This window comes from Pogona vitticeps, chromosome 13 (genome assembly GCF_051106095.1).
Source record: "Pogona vitticeps strain Pit_001003342236 chromosome 13, PviZW2.1, whole genome shotgun sequence".
NCBI classification, from domain to species: Eukaryota; Metazoa; Chordata; class Lepidosauria; order Squamata; family Agamidae; genus Pogona; species Pogona vitticeps.
The window spans coordinates 8265201-8284086 of NC_135795.1; the positions used below are offsets into that span (position 1 = coordinate 8265201).

The following is an 18886-nucleotide window of genomic DNA, read 5'->3' on the forward strand; positions in this document are numbered from 1 at the left end:
TTTTTTTTTTCAATGACTTGGACTTGTCTCGCAACTCAAAACCAGCCACCCCTCCCTTTTTTCTAGGAGAAAAAATATTATATTTAATAGGGACTCGAAGTTGGGCTTGGGACCAAAGACTCAGACCCAACAACCCCACTAGCTACCAGTCCATTTTCAGGCACCATTCCAAATATTGATATTTACCTATAAAGTTGGGAATAACTTGAATCTAAGCTTCTTGAAGGACTGCTTCTCCCCATATGAATATCCTTGGGCTTCAAGATCTTGTAGAGAAAACTCTCATTTTTAGTCTCCTCACAGCCATGCCTAAGGAGGACACAAAAGAGAGCCTTTTTGGCTATCATTCCCTGCCCAAGGAAGACTCTCCAACTTGCTATTTCTCCACTGGCAGGTACAGACATTTCAACTCTGGAATGCTTTTGGCAAGTGACTAGCTGACAAGGAAAGGGTATTAATGGGGGATATTGCACTGTCCAAATGTGGTTTTAAATTGTTTTAACAGATTAATTCAAACAACTGCACAGGTCCCCTAAAGATGAGAAGGGGGAGGAGGTTTCATGCAGCCCACTTACCCAAACGTTTAGACGGATTTGCAGCAATACAGCCAATTTCTTGATATAAAACAGCCTTCAGCAATTATCCTTTGAATCATATATATTACAAAACATATGCAGCTCAATTTTATTCTTAGTATCAGTGAGAGAAACGTAACCCACAGCTGACGAAATATAACCAGACGGCACGGCACAAAACTATTCATTTTTAGAAAGTTTGTTATCATTCTCACCCTCACCCCCTGCTTCTCCTTGACCAGCCCACTCGGTTTCTATTCTTATCGCTGCTTAATTTACATAATTGTAACACAGCAGAATATAGCTAGCCAAGGTTACCCCCACCTCCATTGCCCAATAATTACGCTAGTCACAGAAACTGTCAGTATTTAATGAAAGATAATTTCTCAGATTATAAGCAGCTTTAAAAGATCATTTACATGCATAATTTTCAATTCAGTTCGGGAAATGGGAAACATTCAAATACATAACGCCTGAAAATATTTAGTCAAGGAAGAAACTATCTCAGGTTGTAAAACTATAAATTATCTACATGATCTGTGACCTGTGCTCATAGATCATGGTCTGAGAGGTTTTTAAATTAGGGTCAAGGAAACCACTGGTCTCCAACTATGGTTTGGAGATGACTCATCTCAAGCTATACTCTTGAGGACCACTGGTCTCCATCCATGGGCTCAAAGTTGTCACACTGTGGTCTGGTCTGGTTGGTCTTCATGAGTTGGTTCTGGACACTGAAGAGAAATGGAGAGGCCCTATTTGTTGGGGAGGCAGCCGTCCGTGGTATCAGGGAAGCCTCCCTTACGAGCAGGAGGGCAGGGAAGACAGTCCTTTGGCAAGACTGGGCCAGAATTCCTTCTCTCACACACACACACAACCGTGAAAGGATGCCAAAGAAACTGGAAATAAGTGCTATATCTATAGGGTTTGCTTATCCACAATTCCCTCTCCAGATGTTTTGGACTACAAAAGCCCAGCCAGGGTGGGCACCAGGCAGGAACTACAGAACCCATAATCCAATCTGTGTATAATGCCTACTTGTAAAGCCTGCGCCACTTTTAATTTTATTTGTTTGTTTGTTTGTACCCCGCCTATCTGGTCTTGCGACCACTCTTTAACTGCTTCAATGCACAAATGAGCCAATAATACATCATTTTGTGAGAGCCAGTGCGGTGTAGTGGGTAAAGTGTTAGACTACAACGGAGCTGGCCTGGGTTCAAATCCCCAATCAGGCATGGAAACTCTCTCTCTCTCTCTCTCTCTCTCTCTCTCTGTGTGTGTGTGTGTGTATGTGTGTGTGTGTGGCAATAGCAAACCACTCCTTGAACAACCTATAGACCTCAGAACTCTATTATTTATTTATTTATTTATTTATTTATTTATTTATTTATTTATTTATTTATTTTATTTTATTTTATTTTATTTTATTTTATTTTATTTTATTTTATTTTATTTGTTGTTGTTAGGCATCCTTCAGTCTCGAAAGACTATGGTTACGTGCTCTGTATGGGGGACTTGGTGCAGCGTCTAGTGTGGCTGAGGAGGCCAATTCGAGAGTGACAATCCCTTCTTACGATTGTTGCATGGTGCACAGTTATCGATCTGCTTGTCGGGTTTGACCCTAAACCCCACGCACCCTGTGAAGTTAACAGACTGTGGCGAGGTAGCACCTTACTGGCTGGGGGCTGTGCAGCTTAAGGCGGGCGGTATCTACCTAGTGAGGTGCAATGACCTCTCCCACCATCAGAAGTAGCCCCTGGCGTCATGCCCTACGCCAATTGAGCAAGGACTTATAACCGGTAACTGCTACTTCCTGTGTTGTTTCGACGCTGTATGCGAAGCTGGAGTGTCCTCTCCAGAGCACAAAGCCTGGGTAAAATAATATGGAGGGTAGGCTGTTACCCAAGCAGCAAATCCCCCCTCTCCACGTCGCTGAAATAGTCCAGTGGAAAGGCAGGAGCCAGTACAACTGGTTCCAGTGACGTCGCAGGAGTTGGCAGAACAATACGAACTGCCTCCGGGACTCCAGCTCCAGATTTTGCCTCGAGGTTATCTCCTGAAGCCCTTTCCATAAGTGGACATAGCCACAAGGCAGTGGAGGTTTAAAGTTGGAGTTTTCCAACTTTAATCTGACTAGGCCAGTGGTTTTCCCTACAATCTTCAGTTTAAGCTTGAGTTTTGCTATGAGAAGCTGATGATCAGAGCCACAATCAGCTCCAGGTCTTCTTTTTGCTGACTGTATAGAGCTGCAGAAACATAATCAATCTGGTTTCGGTATTGCCCACCTGGTGATTTCCATGAATAGAGTCACCTCTTGTGCTGTTGGAAAAGAGTGTTTGTGATGACCAGCTTGTTCTCTAGACAAAACTCTATTATCCTTTGCCCTGCTTCGTTTTCAATGTCGAAGGCCAAAATTACCTGTTATTCCTTTTATCTCTTGACTCCCTACTTGAGCATTCCAGTCCCTCATAATGAGAAGAACATCTTTCTTTGGTGTCAGTTCTAGAAAATGTTGTAAATCTTCATAAAATTGGTCAATTTCAGCCTCTTCAGCATGGGTAGTTGGTGCATAAACCTGGATTACTGTGATGTTGAAAGGTCTGCCTTGGATTCATATTTAAATCACTCTATCATTTTTGAGATTTTATCCCAGTACAGCTTTTCCCACTCTTTTGTTGACTATAGGCCTACTCCATTCCTTCTAAGGGATTCTTGCCCACAATAGTAGATATGGTAATCATCTGAATTGAATTCGCCCATTCCTGTCCATTTTAGTTCACTGACGCCCAGGATGCCAATGTTTACTCTTGCCATCTCCTGTTTGACTACATCCGGCTTACCAAGGTTCGTAGATCTTACATTCCAGGTTCCTATGCAGTATTTTTCTTTGCAGCATCGGCTTTTCCTTTCACTTCCAGGCGTGTCCACAGCTGAGCGTCCTTTCGGCTTTGGCCCAACCACTTCATTACCTTTGGAGCTACTTGTCCCTCGCTCTTCCTCAGTAGCATGTTGGATGCCTTCCAAACTGAGCGGCTCATCTTCCAGCATCATATCTTATAGCCTTTTGTTTCTGTCCGTGGAGTTTTCTTGGCAAAGATACTGGAGTGGCTTGCCAGTTCCTGCTCCAGGTGGATCGCGTTTAGTCAGAACTCTCCTCTATGACCTGTCCGTCTTGGGTGTCCCTGCACGGCATAGCCCCTAGCTTCTCTGAGTTACTCAAGCCCCTTCGCCACGACAAGGCAGCAATCCATAAAGGGTCTAACAGCTCTATCTTTGTCAAAAAGAAGGTCTGAAAAATATTGGGCCCATTTTTGTGGAGATATTATGGCAGGGTCTTGTACTTCCAGCCTGGAGGAGCCGGCCACGATGGCTCCAAATGATTCATTGTTTTTCTGGGTCACTTCCTTTTGGAGCTTGCTGCATTGTTCCCAGATAAATGTTTGACTTTTTTCTTTTACACAATTCCTTAATTGAGTTTTTAGTGGCAGCTATATGTGCCAATCTTGGGCATAGTCAGTCTTCCTGTATTCCGTAGACCAGATAGGCCATAAAGTCGGTGCCACTGTGTATAAGGCCCTGCCTCTTGTGGATGACCTTCAGACCTCCCTCGGGGTGCCTACTCAGAGGAGCCTAGCCTGGGAAGATCTGGTGGGTTGGAGAAATGACATCGGGGAGAGACACTCTGACACGTAACGTGTTCATTAAAATCACTGGGACTTTTTATTTATTTGCCTTAAGTATTCAACTAAAAATAAAAACAAAATTCAATTATTCACGAAGGCTTTCACGGCCACAACAACCAACCTTCAATTAGTTTTTTTGGCAGAGATATTTTTTAAAAATTGACGTTGAACAGAAGTTTATGTTTTGCTACTACTCGTTAAGAAAAAATACAATGGATGGCAACACCTACAGAATGAAATACAGTTATATTGATTCAGATTGTTTTATCAACAGGGCTTAAACTCTTTAATTCCTCCAGGAGCTCAGAAAAGTCTCATGATGGAAGTGCGCCAGCTGTGAACGCCAAGAGAAAACCTTTGCTACAGTTTAAGCATCAGGCGAGCACTAAAAGGCTTTTCACTGCTTGTCAAGAGATTTAATTTTCACCACGGAAAAATGCTAGTTTTGAACAAGTACTACATCTCCTTTTTCAGGCCGTCATTTGATGCGGCAAAAGAATCCGTCCCTCAATCCCATCTAATTTACTTTTCAAATAAAAATACACCAAAGGAAGAAAAAGATTTGTTTAATCATCAATGGCATGTTAATCCCACATTCACTCTCTCCTCTCCTCCGTACTTTATCATAGCAACTACACTGCAACATGGACTGGCCGGAGATCATTCAGTGAACATCATGTCCGAGTAAGAATCTGAACCCAGGTTATTCAAGTTCTAGTCCAACGTCTCCGTCATACAGAATTTTCAGGGGTGAAATGGGCTGCAGCAAGGAGGAGATACAAGAAAGGCCCATGGTGCAAATCTACTTCCCCTCCTGTTACTCTGGATGTTATCTGTACTGCATCATTATAGCAGCTTGATATCACTTCTACTGCCATGGCTCCATCTTATGGGGCCCTGGGATTTGCAGATTAGTGCAGTACTCAGACGTTCCTGCTGTAGTTCAAGGACATCCACCAGTGCTCTCTTGCAGGAAATTTTAAGTATCTCATAAACTAAATAAGGTAGGAGTGTTTACTGATCACCCCATTTTTTCTTATCGTTAGCTATGTTGGCTGTAGCTTATGGGAGCTGAAGTAAATATACCCTGGAAGACTGCAGTTTCCTCATGCATGAAAGAAGCAAAAACAATTTTTCACAATAGCTTAGCCCCCAACCTCATAATATTCAGTAAGGTACTCCTGCTGGAAGGGACGTGGTGGCGCTGCGGGCTAAACCGCAGAAGCCTGTGCTGCAGGGTCAGAAGACCAGCAGTCGTAAGATCGAATCCACGCGACGGAGTGAGCGCCTGTCGCTTGTCCCAGCTCCCGCCAACCTAGCGGTTCGAAAGCATGCAAATGCGAGTAGATAAATAGGGACCACCTCGGTGGGAAGGTAACAGCGTTCTGTGTCTAAGTCGCACTGGCCATGTGACCACGGAAGATTGTCTTCGGACAAAATGCTGGCTCTATGGCTTGGAAAAGGGGATGAGCATCGCCCCCTAGAGTCGAACACGACTGGACAAAAATTGTCAAGGGGAACCTTTACCTTTACCTTACTCCTGCTGGATCCCTTTGCTTTTCCCAGGATCTCTTTTGAGGTGTAGTTCCCTTCTTGTGCACCTAAAAACATGCTCTAGAACAGTGGTCCCCAACCTTGGGTCTCCAGATGTTCTTGGACTACCACTCCCAGAAGCCTCCACCACCATCTCTGCTGGTCAGGATTTCTGGGAGTTGAAGTCCAAGAACATCTGGAGGCCCAAGGTTGGAGACCACCGCTCTAGAAGGCTCAGAAATGTTCAGCATGGGTGCCATGGAGATTGACAATGGGAGGGGAAGACAAATGAAGCCCCAATTTTAGTAATATTGGTCACCACTGTAAACTGCCAGATCTCGGCAACTGAGTTTATGCAACTTGGCTGCAGAAATAGACACCACTTGAAGAAAAAAAAGAGAAGTGACCATTGTTTGTTGGAAAAAGGGTTTTGTTTCCAGTACAAATCCAAAAGAAACACTCCACACACAAATAGACAGTTACCATATATATATAATAAAGAGACAAAAGCAGTCTTCCTTACTACTCCATCCACACCACTTACAACTGGCTAGACTAAATCATTACACACTCTTCAAGACTCCCTGAAAAATGCTACAATGGCAAACAGCCTCCCTAGTGGTCTGAAATTATGGGATAAAAACATTCGATGATAATCAATGAATAAGAATTAGAGACGGGCACGACCTTCTAGTTCAGCAGTCCAGTCAGGGGTTTTTTACCACTGTAACAGGTGTTTGGCAATTCAGAGCCCTGCCCCCCCGGCAGGCACCCGCTCAAAACCAGCATTCCACCTTCCTTGCTCTGCCTCCTCTGGGAGGTGCTTCTGAGTGCCCGTCTCTAGTAAGAATTCAATTATTTTTGCATTGGTGCCTTAGCAATATGTTTTCTACAGTGGACCCTCTACTTAAGGAATTAATCCGTATTGAAACGGTGGCTGTAAGTCGAAAAGTCTGTAGGTTGAATCTCCATTGACCTACAATGCATTGAAAACCAATTAATCCCATAACTGGCAGTTTTTATTCTATTTTTGTTCCATTTTGGTTTTTGTCTGGTCTGTAAGTCGATTCTCCGGCTGCAAGTCGAATCTAAATTTTGTGGCCAGAGAAGTCTGTAACTCGAAAAGTCTGTAAGTCGAGCCGTCTGTGAGTCGAGGGTCCACTGTACTAGCAACAGAAGCTCTATCAATAAAGTCAGGCTGAGCAATTTTACACTTACCTTCCACCGTCTGACCTTCGCGTTTCAGCATCTGGACAGCTCCAACATATTTCTTTAGCTGTACTTTGAGCACCTCGTTTTCTCTGCAAGTACAAAGAAAAGGGGAAAAATAATCTGTCATCACAAAAGATACCTCGTGCACAAAAGAAAAGAAACACAAAGATGTATGAACTGGATCAAGTTATAAAGTAAATGGTAAAAAGAACTGACATCTAATATTCGAAACACTAGAGCTATCATCAAGAAAATGAAAGCAATTGTTAAAATTGGATGAGTGCCTGGGAAAGTTACTTTTTATAATACAATTCTCAGAAACCATCCCAGCCAGGGAAATTTTCTGGTCCCCAAAAGTTACTGTTCCAATTCCTGGCTTTACTATTGGCAACTAAGAGGCATATGGGAGAAGTACTATATATAGCTATAGTATTGGTCCATTTGGCTCAATACTATTTTCTCCTAAAGCAGTACTCCAGCATCTCAGAGAGAAAAAAGTATCTTCCATCTCTGCCACATGAGAGCAATCTAACTAGAGATACAAGCCAACACCCTGGGGCCAAGGCACGGACTCCGCTATTAAATTTCACTCCACAGAATGCAAAATACAGTGTAATAGAAAATGTAGTTGACACAATTATCTCAACCCCCCTGAACCCCCTCTTATGAACTGCAGAGGTGCAGGGCTGACCCTATCATGAGGTACTCTTGGATGAAACCAATGCCCTTGACCCATTTCAGTCCAGATTCAGGCTGCATCATGGCACAGATATGGCTTTGGTGGCGTTACAAGATGATCTTCTGAGGGCAGCCGATGGGGCAAAGTATCCCTGCTGATCCTCCTCAATCTCTCAGTGGCCTTTGATACAATTGGCCACAGTGTCCTACTGGAGAAGCTCTCAGGGTTGGGGATTGGAGGCTCAGCACTATCCTGGCTCCAATGCTTCCTCAAGGATTGTTCCCAGAGCATCCGCTTGGGGGGGGGATGGCTTCTGCTCTTTGGACTCTATAAATCTGGAGTCTCTCAGGGGTCAATCATCTCTTCCCTGCTGTTCAACATCTATATGATGCCGCTGGGGGAGGTCATCTGGAGACTCAGAGTTTTGTGTCATCAATACGCATCTCCACTGGAGAAAGAGAAGTCCCATCATGGACCGCAGAATTAGGAGAGGGGACCCTGGAGGTGTCTTGGAACTATGAGCCATGTCACTGTCGGACTTGGAGGAATGACTATGACGTTGTGCTGCAGATGGGAGCAGAACATCGTGGTCGTCCAGAGGCGGAACAACAGAAGCAGTAGATGTCATCTGGAGCTGCCTCGAAGGGAAGGGAAGTGGAAAATTAGGATCCACGGGTGGTAACGGAACAATGTCGAGAGAGGGCCCATGGATATGTTGGGAAGTCAAATGGTGCGAGTTTTGTTTACGCTTACGAGGTTAGGGCTCGGGATCTGAATGAGATGGGGACCTAATGCATCATGGTGGAGACAGTGAAGTGGATTGAGAGCAGACCGTGGAAGCAGAGGTGTGTGGTGGTCCTGGCCAATTACAGTGGACCCTCTACAGTGGGGTCTTGACTTGAGAACTTAATCCGTATTGGAAGGCAGTTCTCAAGTCAAAAAGTTCTCAGGTCAAATCTGCATTTCCCATAGGAATGCATTGAAAACCATTTGATCCGTATCTGCTCTTTTCCGTCCATAGAAATTAATGGGAAGCTGCTATTCCTCCTTCAACCCCTAGAGGGGGATATTTTGTTTCTTTTTTTCTTAGGTCAAGAAAGGTTCAGGGAAGGCAGGGAAAATACAGTCCAGGCAGTACAGTGGACCCTTGACTTACAGAATTAATCCGTATTGGAACGGTGGCTGCAGGTCAAAAAGTCTGTAGGTCAAGTCTCCATTGAGCTACAGTGCATTGAAAACCGATTAATCCCGTAACAGGCCGTTTTTGTTCCATTTTGGTTTTTTTCTGGTCTGTAAGTCAAATCTCAGTTGGCAAGTCAAATCTAAATTTTGCGGCCAGAGAAGTCTGTAACTCAAAAAGTCTGTAAGTCGAGCCGTCTGTAAGTCAAGGGTCCACTGTACCCAGAGAAAACGAGGCTGAGACCCCAGAACATTCCGAAGGATCATCTGCACAGGCACAGATCACCCATTGTGTAACTACACAGAGGCCACAAAAAAGAAGAAAAGTTCATAGATTATCCTAAGTAGTCATGGGATCTAGAAAAGAGACTGCAGTCTTCAAGAGTCAGCTTGAGATGTAGTGTTTCTGGTTATGTCTTGAGTAGAGATGGGGGGCATTTGTATTCATCTACGAATATGAATATCCCGGCACAGCCCCATGGGGCTGGACGGTCCACTCACTGACCTGCCGCTGCTGCGGATGCCACAATTCTTCCAATGGCTTCGCAGATCGCGATCGTCTAGCCACTCCTGGCAGGAGGCGGGAGGACAAACTTTGCTGAAAGGTTGAAGAGTGGCTCGCATATCGTGATCTGCAAAGCCACTGGAAGAACCACGGTGTCCGTGGCAGCAGCGGATCAGTGAGTGGACCGTCCAGTCCCATGGGGCTGGATTCTCACTATCGCCTCCTGTGCGAGGATATTCGTATACAAACACCCCCCCTTCTAATCTTCAGGGCAGTCGTATCAGTTGCCTATCTTTGTCTGTATAAACAAAGATTGTTTGCAGCAAACAATTAACTGCCTTTTTGTACAAGCATAAGGTTTCTCTGCTAGCTTGGAGCAGAAGAACTGAATAAAGTGGCAATTCCCAAATCAGCAAAGCTGCAGATTAAATATAGGTGGTTTTCACGCAAGAGGCAAAAAACAGTCACCTGTGTCATATTATCAAAAATGCATCATTTTTATGAGTTTCTGTTACATCTGTTATAGAGCATGAAATGCTACTCGGAAGATTTCTGCCTGCTTCCTTCAATTGGGTCAACAGTTGGTCTAGTTCTGGGCAATTCACAGGCTAGTGGCTGCACATTTCATGGCTCCGTGCCAAGGACAGATTATTGGCACAGCTTCAAATGCATTGCCTGCAATACCCAATGGAGCACAGAAGAGCACCCCAGGAACAAGAGGCTTCAACGAGGCACAGAGAACTAGAACCCATCCATTCCATTTGCGAGACTGAGTTAGTCATCATTCTTTTTGCAAACAGTTGTTAGTTAAATCAAGGACACCTTCTCCCTCGTGCTCAACTTGTAGAAATGATTACTATATAAAAGTGACATTAGGAAACAGCCTTAAGAGATCTCTCCAAAGAATATTGGGAAATGCAGCCGGCCGCCGCATTTTGTTTAATAGTTACAAAGCTGTCAAGTCAGATTTCCAGTTAGTGCAACTGAGCTGAATTCAGCTCCTTATCAGAACTTTACCAATTCCTCAGTGGCAAAGGAGTACACATTAGCAACAATGAAATTTTAATGACGCTCCCAAAGGCATTTTATACAGTTTATTGCTCTTATTTCCCATATGTGTAGAATCTAAAGACCACGCAAGCATTACTGTTGAGCTTGAGAATGAAAACACCATGACTAAGATTACTGTTTGATACAAACAAGACTCAAACAATTATAGATCAGTTACAGGTCAGGATCCAGTGGGGTACGTCAATATCTAACACTAGCAGAATCAGGATTTTCTTGTTGCCCACTCCTCCATCATTATGAAGTGAGCAGATAAGGGAGGTGCCATAGTTATGCAAAATACTGTTGATCATAAACAAAAAACCTTAAGAAAATTATCAAGATGCATCAGCATATAAACTGCTCTTATAATCGTTCGGAAAAGATTGTTAAAGGCATCAGGATTACACTGGAAGAGGGCCTGCATTTAGGCTGTACTCATAGCTCAGAATACAAATTTCTATTAAATAATAATCCAAGAGCGTCACTTTTTTTACACTTTACCTAAACTTCACAAGGGGCATAATCCTGACATATACATTACTCTACTTGCAACCCTTTTGCTAAACATCTGGTTAAATGGTTCAGATTCAGAAACACTTTGAAGAGGACAGGAAGAATGTTTACAAAGGTTTTTAGGTGGGTAAATTCTTTAGATACTTATATTCAATCTGACACTAAATACCATCACAAAGAAATACATTTCCTAGATCTGACTTTGAAAAAAGAGATGTAAATGGTTTTTAAAATAAAGTAGTCGATATACTGCGCTTTACAGAAAACCTTCCGATTTCACCCCAGGGCCCTACAATGTAAGTCACCCTACAAACAGTTTCTGAGGATAAAAGGAAAACGTAACTAGGAAGAAGATTTTGGTATATTGATATATTCTAAACAATATAGAGAGCTGCAAAGAGAGACCACAGACTTCTTTCAAAAGAACAAAAATATCAGAGATTTGCTGGTGAAGAGTGAGTTTAAGGAAAAAAGAGCAAAGATCCTACAATACTTTATCAGGCGTGTTAACCAAAAGCAGTCATCATCCATGTAGCCATTGTACTTGCTCTAAATACACATGTAATATGACTTGGTTTGTAGATCATCAAAGTGGTAGGAAGTATAATATGAAATAATTAGAGTGATATATGCTATTAGATGCCACTGCAATCAAATCTACGTAGGGAAGACATCTAGGCCCCTTAAAAAGCGTATAGGTGAAAATCTCAGCAATATATGAAATAAAAGAATGGGAACCCTCTTAGTGGAAAATGTCCATTCAGGGAGAGATCTACAATTCAGGACTTTAGAAGTTGTTTACACAATGCAGGACAAGTTACTTCTTAAGAAAGAAATATACCGGATAATAAAATTAAACATATTGGTTCCTAAAGGATAAAAGGTAGGGATAGATTTTCTTCCCCTCTTTTAATTAAATGTCTGTTTCTTTCATTTCTGCAGGTTTGCAGACCAGCAGTTAAAATCTTAACCGTGTGACCTCAAATAACAGCTGTACTTAAAAATGTGTATACACAGGCACTTTTCCTTTTGTATTAGAATTAATTTAATGAAGCTAGTTACAGACCAAATAAACAGAAAAAGAAGTAATTAAAGTTAAATAAACACAGTATGTATAGATAATATTCATGACTGGAGATTAAATGAAATATATTAAGTAGAATCTCCATTGACCTACAGTGCATTGAAAACCGATTAATCCCGTAACAGGCCGTTTTTGTTCCATTTTGGTTTTTTTCTGGTCTGTAAGTCAAATCTCAGTCTGCAAGTCAAACCTAAATTTTGCAGCCAGAGAAATCTGTAACTCAAAAAGTCTGTAAGTCAAGCCGTCTGTAAGTCGAGGGTCCACTGTAATACTACGTGATACATTTGTTGAATTTAAAATATTTAACACCTTAAATGATTAATATAAATAAAATTCTAGTCACAGGTTTGAAAAGTGTTTGGAACAGACACATGCATGGATGTAGACATAAACAATCACCTCCAAAATGTTAGTAAGTTGAAAAATGCTACTATTTTATGGCATATGACAGTCAAGTGCTTGTTGCATTGAGGCTAAAAAAATGAAGAAACTAGACACAGAAAATAAGAATATGCATTGATTTTGAAAGAGGTCAGACTGATTTAGGCTGACCACTTTTTTTATAACTTTGTAACTTTGGTGCATGCCAGCTATTAATTATGCCTGAGATGAACAAACACAAATTACAAAAGATTTAATTTTCTCCTCTTATAATTAGTTTCAGAACTTGAAAAAGGCAGGCTTCTCATAGATCTGAATGCAAAGATCAAAGAAGCTTTTAATTAGAAGAGATTTATAGCTGTATCGTTACATAATTGCAATGGCCTGAAACCTCGTGCCACTTCAGATGTTAGCAACTCTGGATTTCTGAACTGTGTGGTTCTCTTTTCCCCTGCACAATGCACAGGGTTGTGGCACTGTGGTGCTCATTCTCTTAAGGAAAAAGTCTTCTGCTACACCTAAAACCGGAACTGCGGCTTATCATCTATTTACTAATCATGGACAGCTGGCTGGATATATGTGCTACACCCTGATGGACTTCAAATGAGAATATGATCATAGATGGGCGAACTTACTTTTTTTGGACTACAATTCTCAGGACATCCTAACCCATTGGTCCCCAACCTTGGGGCCTCCAGATGGACTACAACTCCCAAAAGCCTTCACCACCACCTCTGCTGGCCAGGATTTCTGGGAGTTGAAGTCCAAGAACATCTGGAGGCCCAAGTTTGGGGACCACTGTCCTAACCCATGGGTCTACTGGCCACAATGACCATGGCATGCGGTCTGGGGGGGAAAAGTTGCTGTTCCAATCTTTGAATATGAAAAAGGAGAGATTCAAACTCCGGACTGCCTAATTTGCGGCAGTTGGAAGAAAAGGTCCCACTATTTCAAGCAACCCGAAACTGGAACACAATCAACATAAGGGACTTGTTGATAATGTCATAAGAGCCAATATTCAACCTAGCACGTGTGACATGAAAGAATGTGTTTCTCTCCTATGTACAGAAAATGTAACCTGATGCCCAAGTCTCTCTTTGTTATTTAGATTTTTGCAGCAAAGACTTGGATATATTTGCTGCTGCATCAAGGCTGACAGCTGACCTATTTGTATTAACAATGCGCAATATTGCAGACTTTCTGGGAGGACTGGCTGCATACCTGTGTTCTGCAGTAACACAGGAAGAATTCCAGGAGAAATGACTACAGATGGAGTTGCTACTGCAGATATAAATCAGCAAAGGTGAGCCGTGACAGTTCTTTGGAACCAATTTCAAGACAAAAACAAGACTGCAATAGTGAGCAGCGGTGCATCAACAGGACAATGTCAACCAGAAAGACGGGGAGAATTCAAGAGATATTTCTTTGCAGGAACACTGACGTGACCGGGGGAGGGGGGGACAGAAAGGGGCTGTCTGGTCTCTAAAACAAAACAAATGCAGGAGCAGGTGATACTTCATTGTGTATGTGTTCCATGCTGTCAAGTTGGAACTGACTTATAACAACCCTAATAGGGCCTTCAAGGTAAGTGAGATATTTAAGGAGTGGTTTTACCAGTTCCACACACATACGCCACTAAATTTCCATGGCCAAGTAGGGGGTCTTCTGACGATGGCTGGTCTTCTGACGTTGCAGCAGAGAAGCTTCTGCAGTTTAACCCGCACCACCACCACGTCCCCAAGATATTCTGCAGTAGAGATATACTCTAATTCAGGGGTACCTAACCTGTGGCTCTCCACATATTTGTTTGAACTGCAACTTCCATGTTCCTTAACCTCTGACCAAGCTGGCCAGAACGGAAGAGAGTTGTCATCCAAGGGCCACTGATGCTCATCCCTATTCTAACTCTTCCTTGGCATGTCAAGAGTCTTGAGTGGAGACATCCCCCCCAAGGAAGAGCGATTAAAGACGTTTCCAAAACACTGGGTAACCTACTAGAACTGAAAGCATCACCTCGTTGACTTCCCTACCTGGCTAAAGCTTGGATCTTCCCCGTGTAGCGCTCTTCCTGCTCCGAAACCTTCTTCTTCAGGTTGTCAACTTCCTGCCGCAGCCCCGCTGAATGTTCCATCTCACCATCAAGGAGATTCCGCAAAGAACTGAGGAAAAACAGTGCGGCATTTTTGACACAGCCTCAGCCCATTTCCATTCACCCCACTTATCAAAGCAGAACCGTTCAAAGTATGCCCAAAGGGCACCAAAGGGTGTTCTGGCGAGTCACCCCTCACAGGCCCACATCTGTCCTTCTCCTGGCACAGGGTCACCATGGAAGGCGGGCATTCAGATCCTTTCACGGATTCACAGATCCTTTCACTGATTAAATATTTGTAGGTAACAATGGGGAAACTTTTCGGTGACAAGATCTTAGACAACGTGTGGGGCTCGAGGTGCTGCTCGACTGCAACTCCCAGCATTCCCCTCCATGAGCTCTTCTGGCGAAGGCCCACTCCAGCAGGAGTTGCCGTCCCACAAAAATTGGAGGGATTGCCTAACGCTGGGTTTGATGGCTCCGTGGGATGAACTGGCTTTTAAAAGAGAACCCAATCAGGCAGTACGTTTTCTACAATGGGTAATAGGCACTTTTATGAATTATTGACATATCCATGTCGACAGGCACTTTGGACAAGTTTTACCTCTCTCACATAGAAGCAAATGCCTCCTCTGAAACACCTATTTGTTTAATTTTATTGGAAGGAGCCTCACAGCACAGTGGTTAAACTGCAGTACAGTGGGGTCTCTACTTAAGAACGTCTCTACTTAAGAACAATCCAACTTAAGAACAGCTCCATTTGCTAAATTTTGCTTCTACTTGAGAACAGAAATCCAAGATAAGGACAGGAAAAAAAACCTTTCCTGCTCTTTTTTTAACCTTAGGTCATCTTAGGTTAAAAAAAAAAAATTCTCCCCCTAGTGGTAGAGTACGTATTAACCAGCTTTGCATTGCAGTGGACCCTTGACTTACAGACAGCTTGACTTACAGACTTTTTGAGTTACAGACTTCTCTGGCCACAAAATTTAGGTTTGACTTGCAGACTGAGATTTGACTTACAGACCAGAAAAAAACCAAAATGGAACAAAAACGGCCTGTTACGGGATTAATCGGTTTTCAATGCACTGTAGGTCAATGGAGACTTGACTTACAGACTTTTTGACTTGAGAATCGCCTTCCAATACGGATTAAGTTCTCAAGTCAAGACCCCACTGTAGTTCCTATGGGAACTAATGCTTCAATGTACGAACGCACCTCTACATAACAAAAAAAAAAAACCAGCCAGAACGGATTAATTGATTTTCAGTCCATTCCTATGGGAAATTTTGCTTCAACTTAAGAACGTTTCAACTTAAGAACACCATTCCAAAACCGATTAAGTTCTTAAGTAGAGGTTCCACTGTAGTTTCTATGGACGGAAAAGAGCAGATACGGATTAAATGGTTTTCAATGGATTCCTATGGGAAATGCAGATTCAACATAAGAACTTTTCAACTTGAGAACCACCTTCCAATACGGATTAAGTTCTTCAGTAGAGACCCCACTGTACTACAGACAAAACTCGGCTCACGACTCGGGTTCAATCCCAAGCAGCAGGCTCGAGGTGGACTCAGCCTTCCATCCCTCTGAAGCTTGCTGGGGGGAGCGGGGGACCAATGTGTTGCCTTATAGGCCCCTTCTAACTCAATTATTATTTTATTCTATAATTAACTTGTAAACCACCCAGAGAGTGCTTTAAGCGCTATGGGCAGTCTATAAGCAGCAGGCTTTGCTTTATTTATTATGCTCAAATCACTAAAATCAATGGCCCACATGAGATACGGAACAACAGTCGAACAAATTCATACATGAACAGAAAACAGTTTTCAGGAAAGTTTGAATGTTGGCACTTCAAAGACGGAATGAAACTATTAAAAACGTGATCACGTATGCACACACAGAAAGTGCAAACAAATAGGCAAAGAAACAAGCTACAATGTATTCTCAAAGGCTTTCACAGCGGGGACCCGATGGTTGTTGTAGGTTTTTCGGGCTGTTTGGCTATGTTCAGGAAGTTATGAAACTACAGTGGTGCCTCGCATAACGAGCGCACCATACAACGACGAATTCGCGTAGCGATCCCTTTTTTATGATCGCTAATGCGAAGGCATACCGGCAGCCCCAATGGGCAAAACTCGCATTGCGAAGATCGGTAAGCATTTCGCTTACCGATTTTCGCATTGCGATGTCAGGAAATCAGCTGATCGGCGGCTCCAAAATGGCCGCCGTGCGACCCAAAAGGGCGTTTTCGCGCCCTGCCCTCGCTTACCGAGGGCGTGAAAATGGCTGCCGGATGGGGGAAACTTTGCGAAACGGTGAGTACAGAAGCCATTGGAACGCATTAAACTAAGTTTAATGCATTCCAATGGCCTTTTCTGTTCCGTTTAGTGATGTTTCCCCATAGCGGCGGTTAATCCAGAATGGATTAACCTCGCTATGCGGGGCACCACAGTACATTTCATAAAGTAGCAATGATACTGAATACAGTGCCTATCTAACCATCTCTCTTATCTGGCATATTTAGCAAACAGATTTCTGCAAATTCCACCAACATGTATTGCCCTTCACAAGAGCAGGCTGGAATGGCAACTTAAAGACTAACATATATGTTTCTAGCAGGAGCATTTGTCAACTGCAGCCCACTTCAATGGATGCCCGAAGTGTCATCTTGAATTCCAAGGGCAAATGGGTGGAGGAGAGGATGTACTACAATTACGGATATCACAAAGAAACTTCCAGAGCATTTTTGAACTGAAAACAGGGTTGTCCGTCACTCTACTCTTTTACCTGTTCTTCTCCTCCAGTTCATCCTTTCTGTTCATCATGGCCACAATAGCTTCTCGGAGCTCAGCTGAGAAGAGCAGAGATAAGAGATATGGACAAAATAGGTCGATTATTCTTTTTATTAACAGTGCAGAAAAGCTCTTAAATTCACCACGCTTACAAATAGAGACTTGTGTGATGGTTTGCATGAACTTGTACACCACAGGAATTCTCCCTGTAGATTCAGGCTACAGAAAAAGTGGCTTCATTCATAGCCACCAAGATCAGGTGAGGGGGAGCCGTAGCTCCCAAATATCTGGAAATCTTGCTACAGATTATAAATATTTAAAAATTAAGAGCAAGAGACAAAAAGCATTTTCTCCTTTAATGGTGGATGTCAGGCACTTCCATTACTATTCCTCATAAGCAACCAGACTGCTGCGGAAAACAGACTGTCTGAAAGCAAAGGTAAATCTAACAATATCTTATTTCGAAATAGCTGCATTTGACAGTTTTATCTGTAGAACCAGGAACACAAGAACAGAAGAATATGTGCTCAGAGAAAGACACATCCAGTGAATCTCAACACCTCGACTGGACCAAGTTAATTTAAAACAGTATCAGTTCGTAAATGAGACTTAGATAAGGATAGTTTTGCCGTCAGCTATTGAGAAAGAGCATAAAGTGAAAGCATCTCTCAGCAAACATCCAGAAATATCCTGGTCAAGTAACTACTCTCAGATGAGTAGGGAGAACAGTATGATGCTCCTTGCAAGAAATGGCCCTTATTTCTCTATTTATTTGAAAACTCTTTTCCCCCCCTCATCTTTGTCTTACACATTTACACTCATATATGCACACAGGCCATCTCTGTGCTTGACCTTTGCTCATCAGGGCTTTTAAAAGCAGCCACCGGGGTTACCACGGACTGGCCATTAATATCCTAAATGCCTCCTTGAGGGAGGGTTATCTCCCGCACACACACATGTGAAGGAAACTATTATATGGTCCATGTTGAAGCGGCCAAAATTGGCAGTGGATAGCCTAAATAATTTTAAGCCCATCCCCAATAACCTCTTTATGGGCATGGTTCTCAAGCGGGGGGTGGGCGGTGGATTAACTCCAGATGTTCCTGGCGGAGGAAAATTGCCTTGACCCAATCCAGTCCGGGTTCCGGCCATGGCACGGCACCAAGACGGTCCTGGCTGCACTGCAAGGTGCTGCTGGATCTCTTGGTGGTTTTTGATATCATTGACCATGGTATCTTCCTGGACGGACGGCTGGGCGTGGGGATCAGTGGCCTGGCATTCAGCTGGTTCCAGTGCTGCTTGGGGAGGAATTGTTGACCCACTGGACCCACAAACTGTGGGTTGTCAATCTCCCCAATGCTATTTAGTCTCTACACAAAGCCTTTGGAAGAGGTCATCCAGAGACCTGGAGTGCAATGGCATCAATATGTCAATGACAGGCAACTCTATGTCTCCTTCAGACCCTCTGCAGTGGATGCTGTCTGGGTGCTTGAGTGCTAGCTGACCTTCATTCTGGAATGGACCAAGGCAAACAGACTGAAGGATCTCAAGATGGAGATGGAATGGGCTCCCAGTTGAGCTGCACCTGGCCCTCTCTTACCTTCAAGAGGCTGC

At 43.2% G+C, this 18886-nt stretch overlaps 1 protein-coding gene across 3 annotated transcripts in view; it reads right to left on the minus strand.

Moving 5' to 3' along the window:
* The window catches only part of SNX29 (sorting nexin 29), a 203211-nt gene that overhangs the window by 137936 nt on the left and 46389 nt on the right, over nucleotides 1–18886 (minus strand). For all 3 annotated transcript variants that reach the window (XM_072982829.2, XM_072982830.2, XM_072982831.2), the window contains exons 12-14: nucleotides 17268–17331; nucleotides 14422–14550; nucleotides 7007–7089 (exon numbers count right to left, since the gene is read on the minus strand). In XM_072982829.2, the coding sequence (XP_072838930.2) occupies nucleotides 7007–7089; nucleotides 14422–14550; nucleotides 17268–17331 (276 nt within the window). The remainder of the gene's footprint in view (nucleotides 1–7006; nucleotides 7090–14421; nucleotides 14551–17267; nucleotides 17332–18886) is intronic.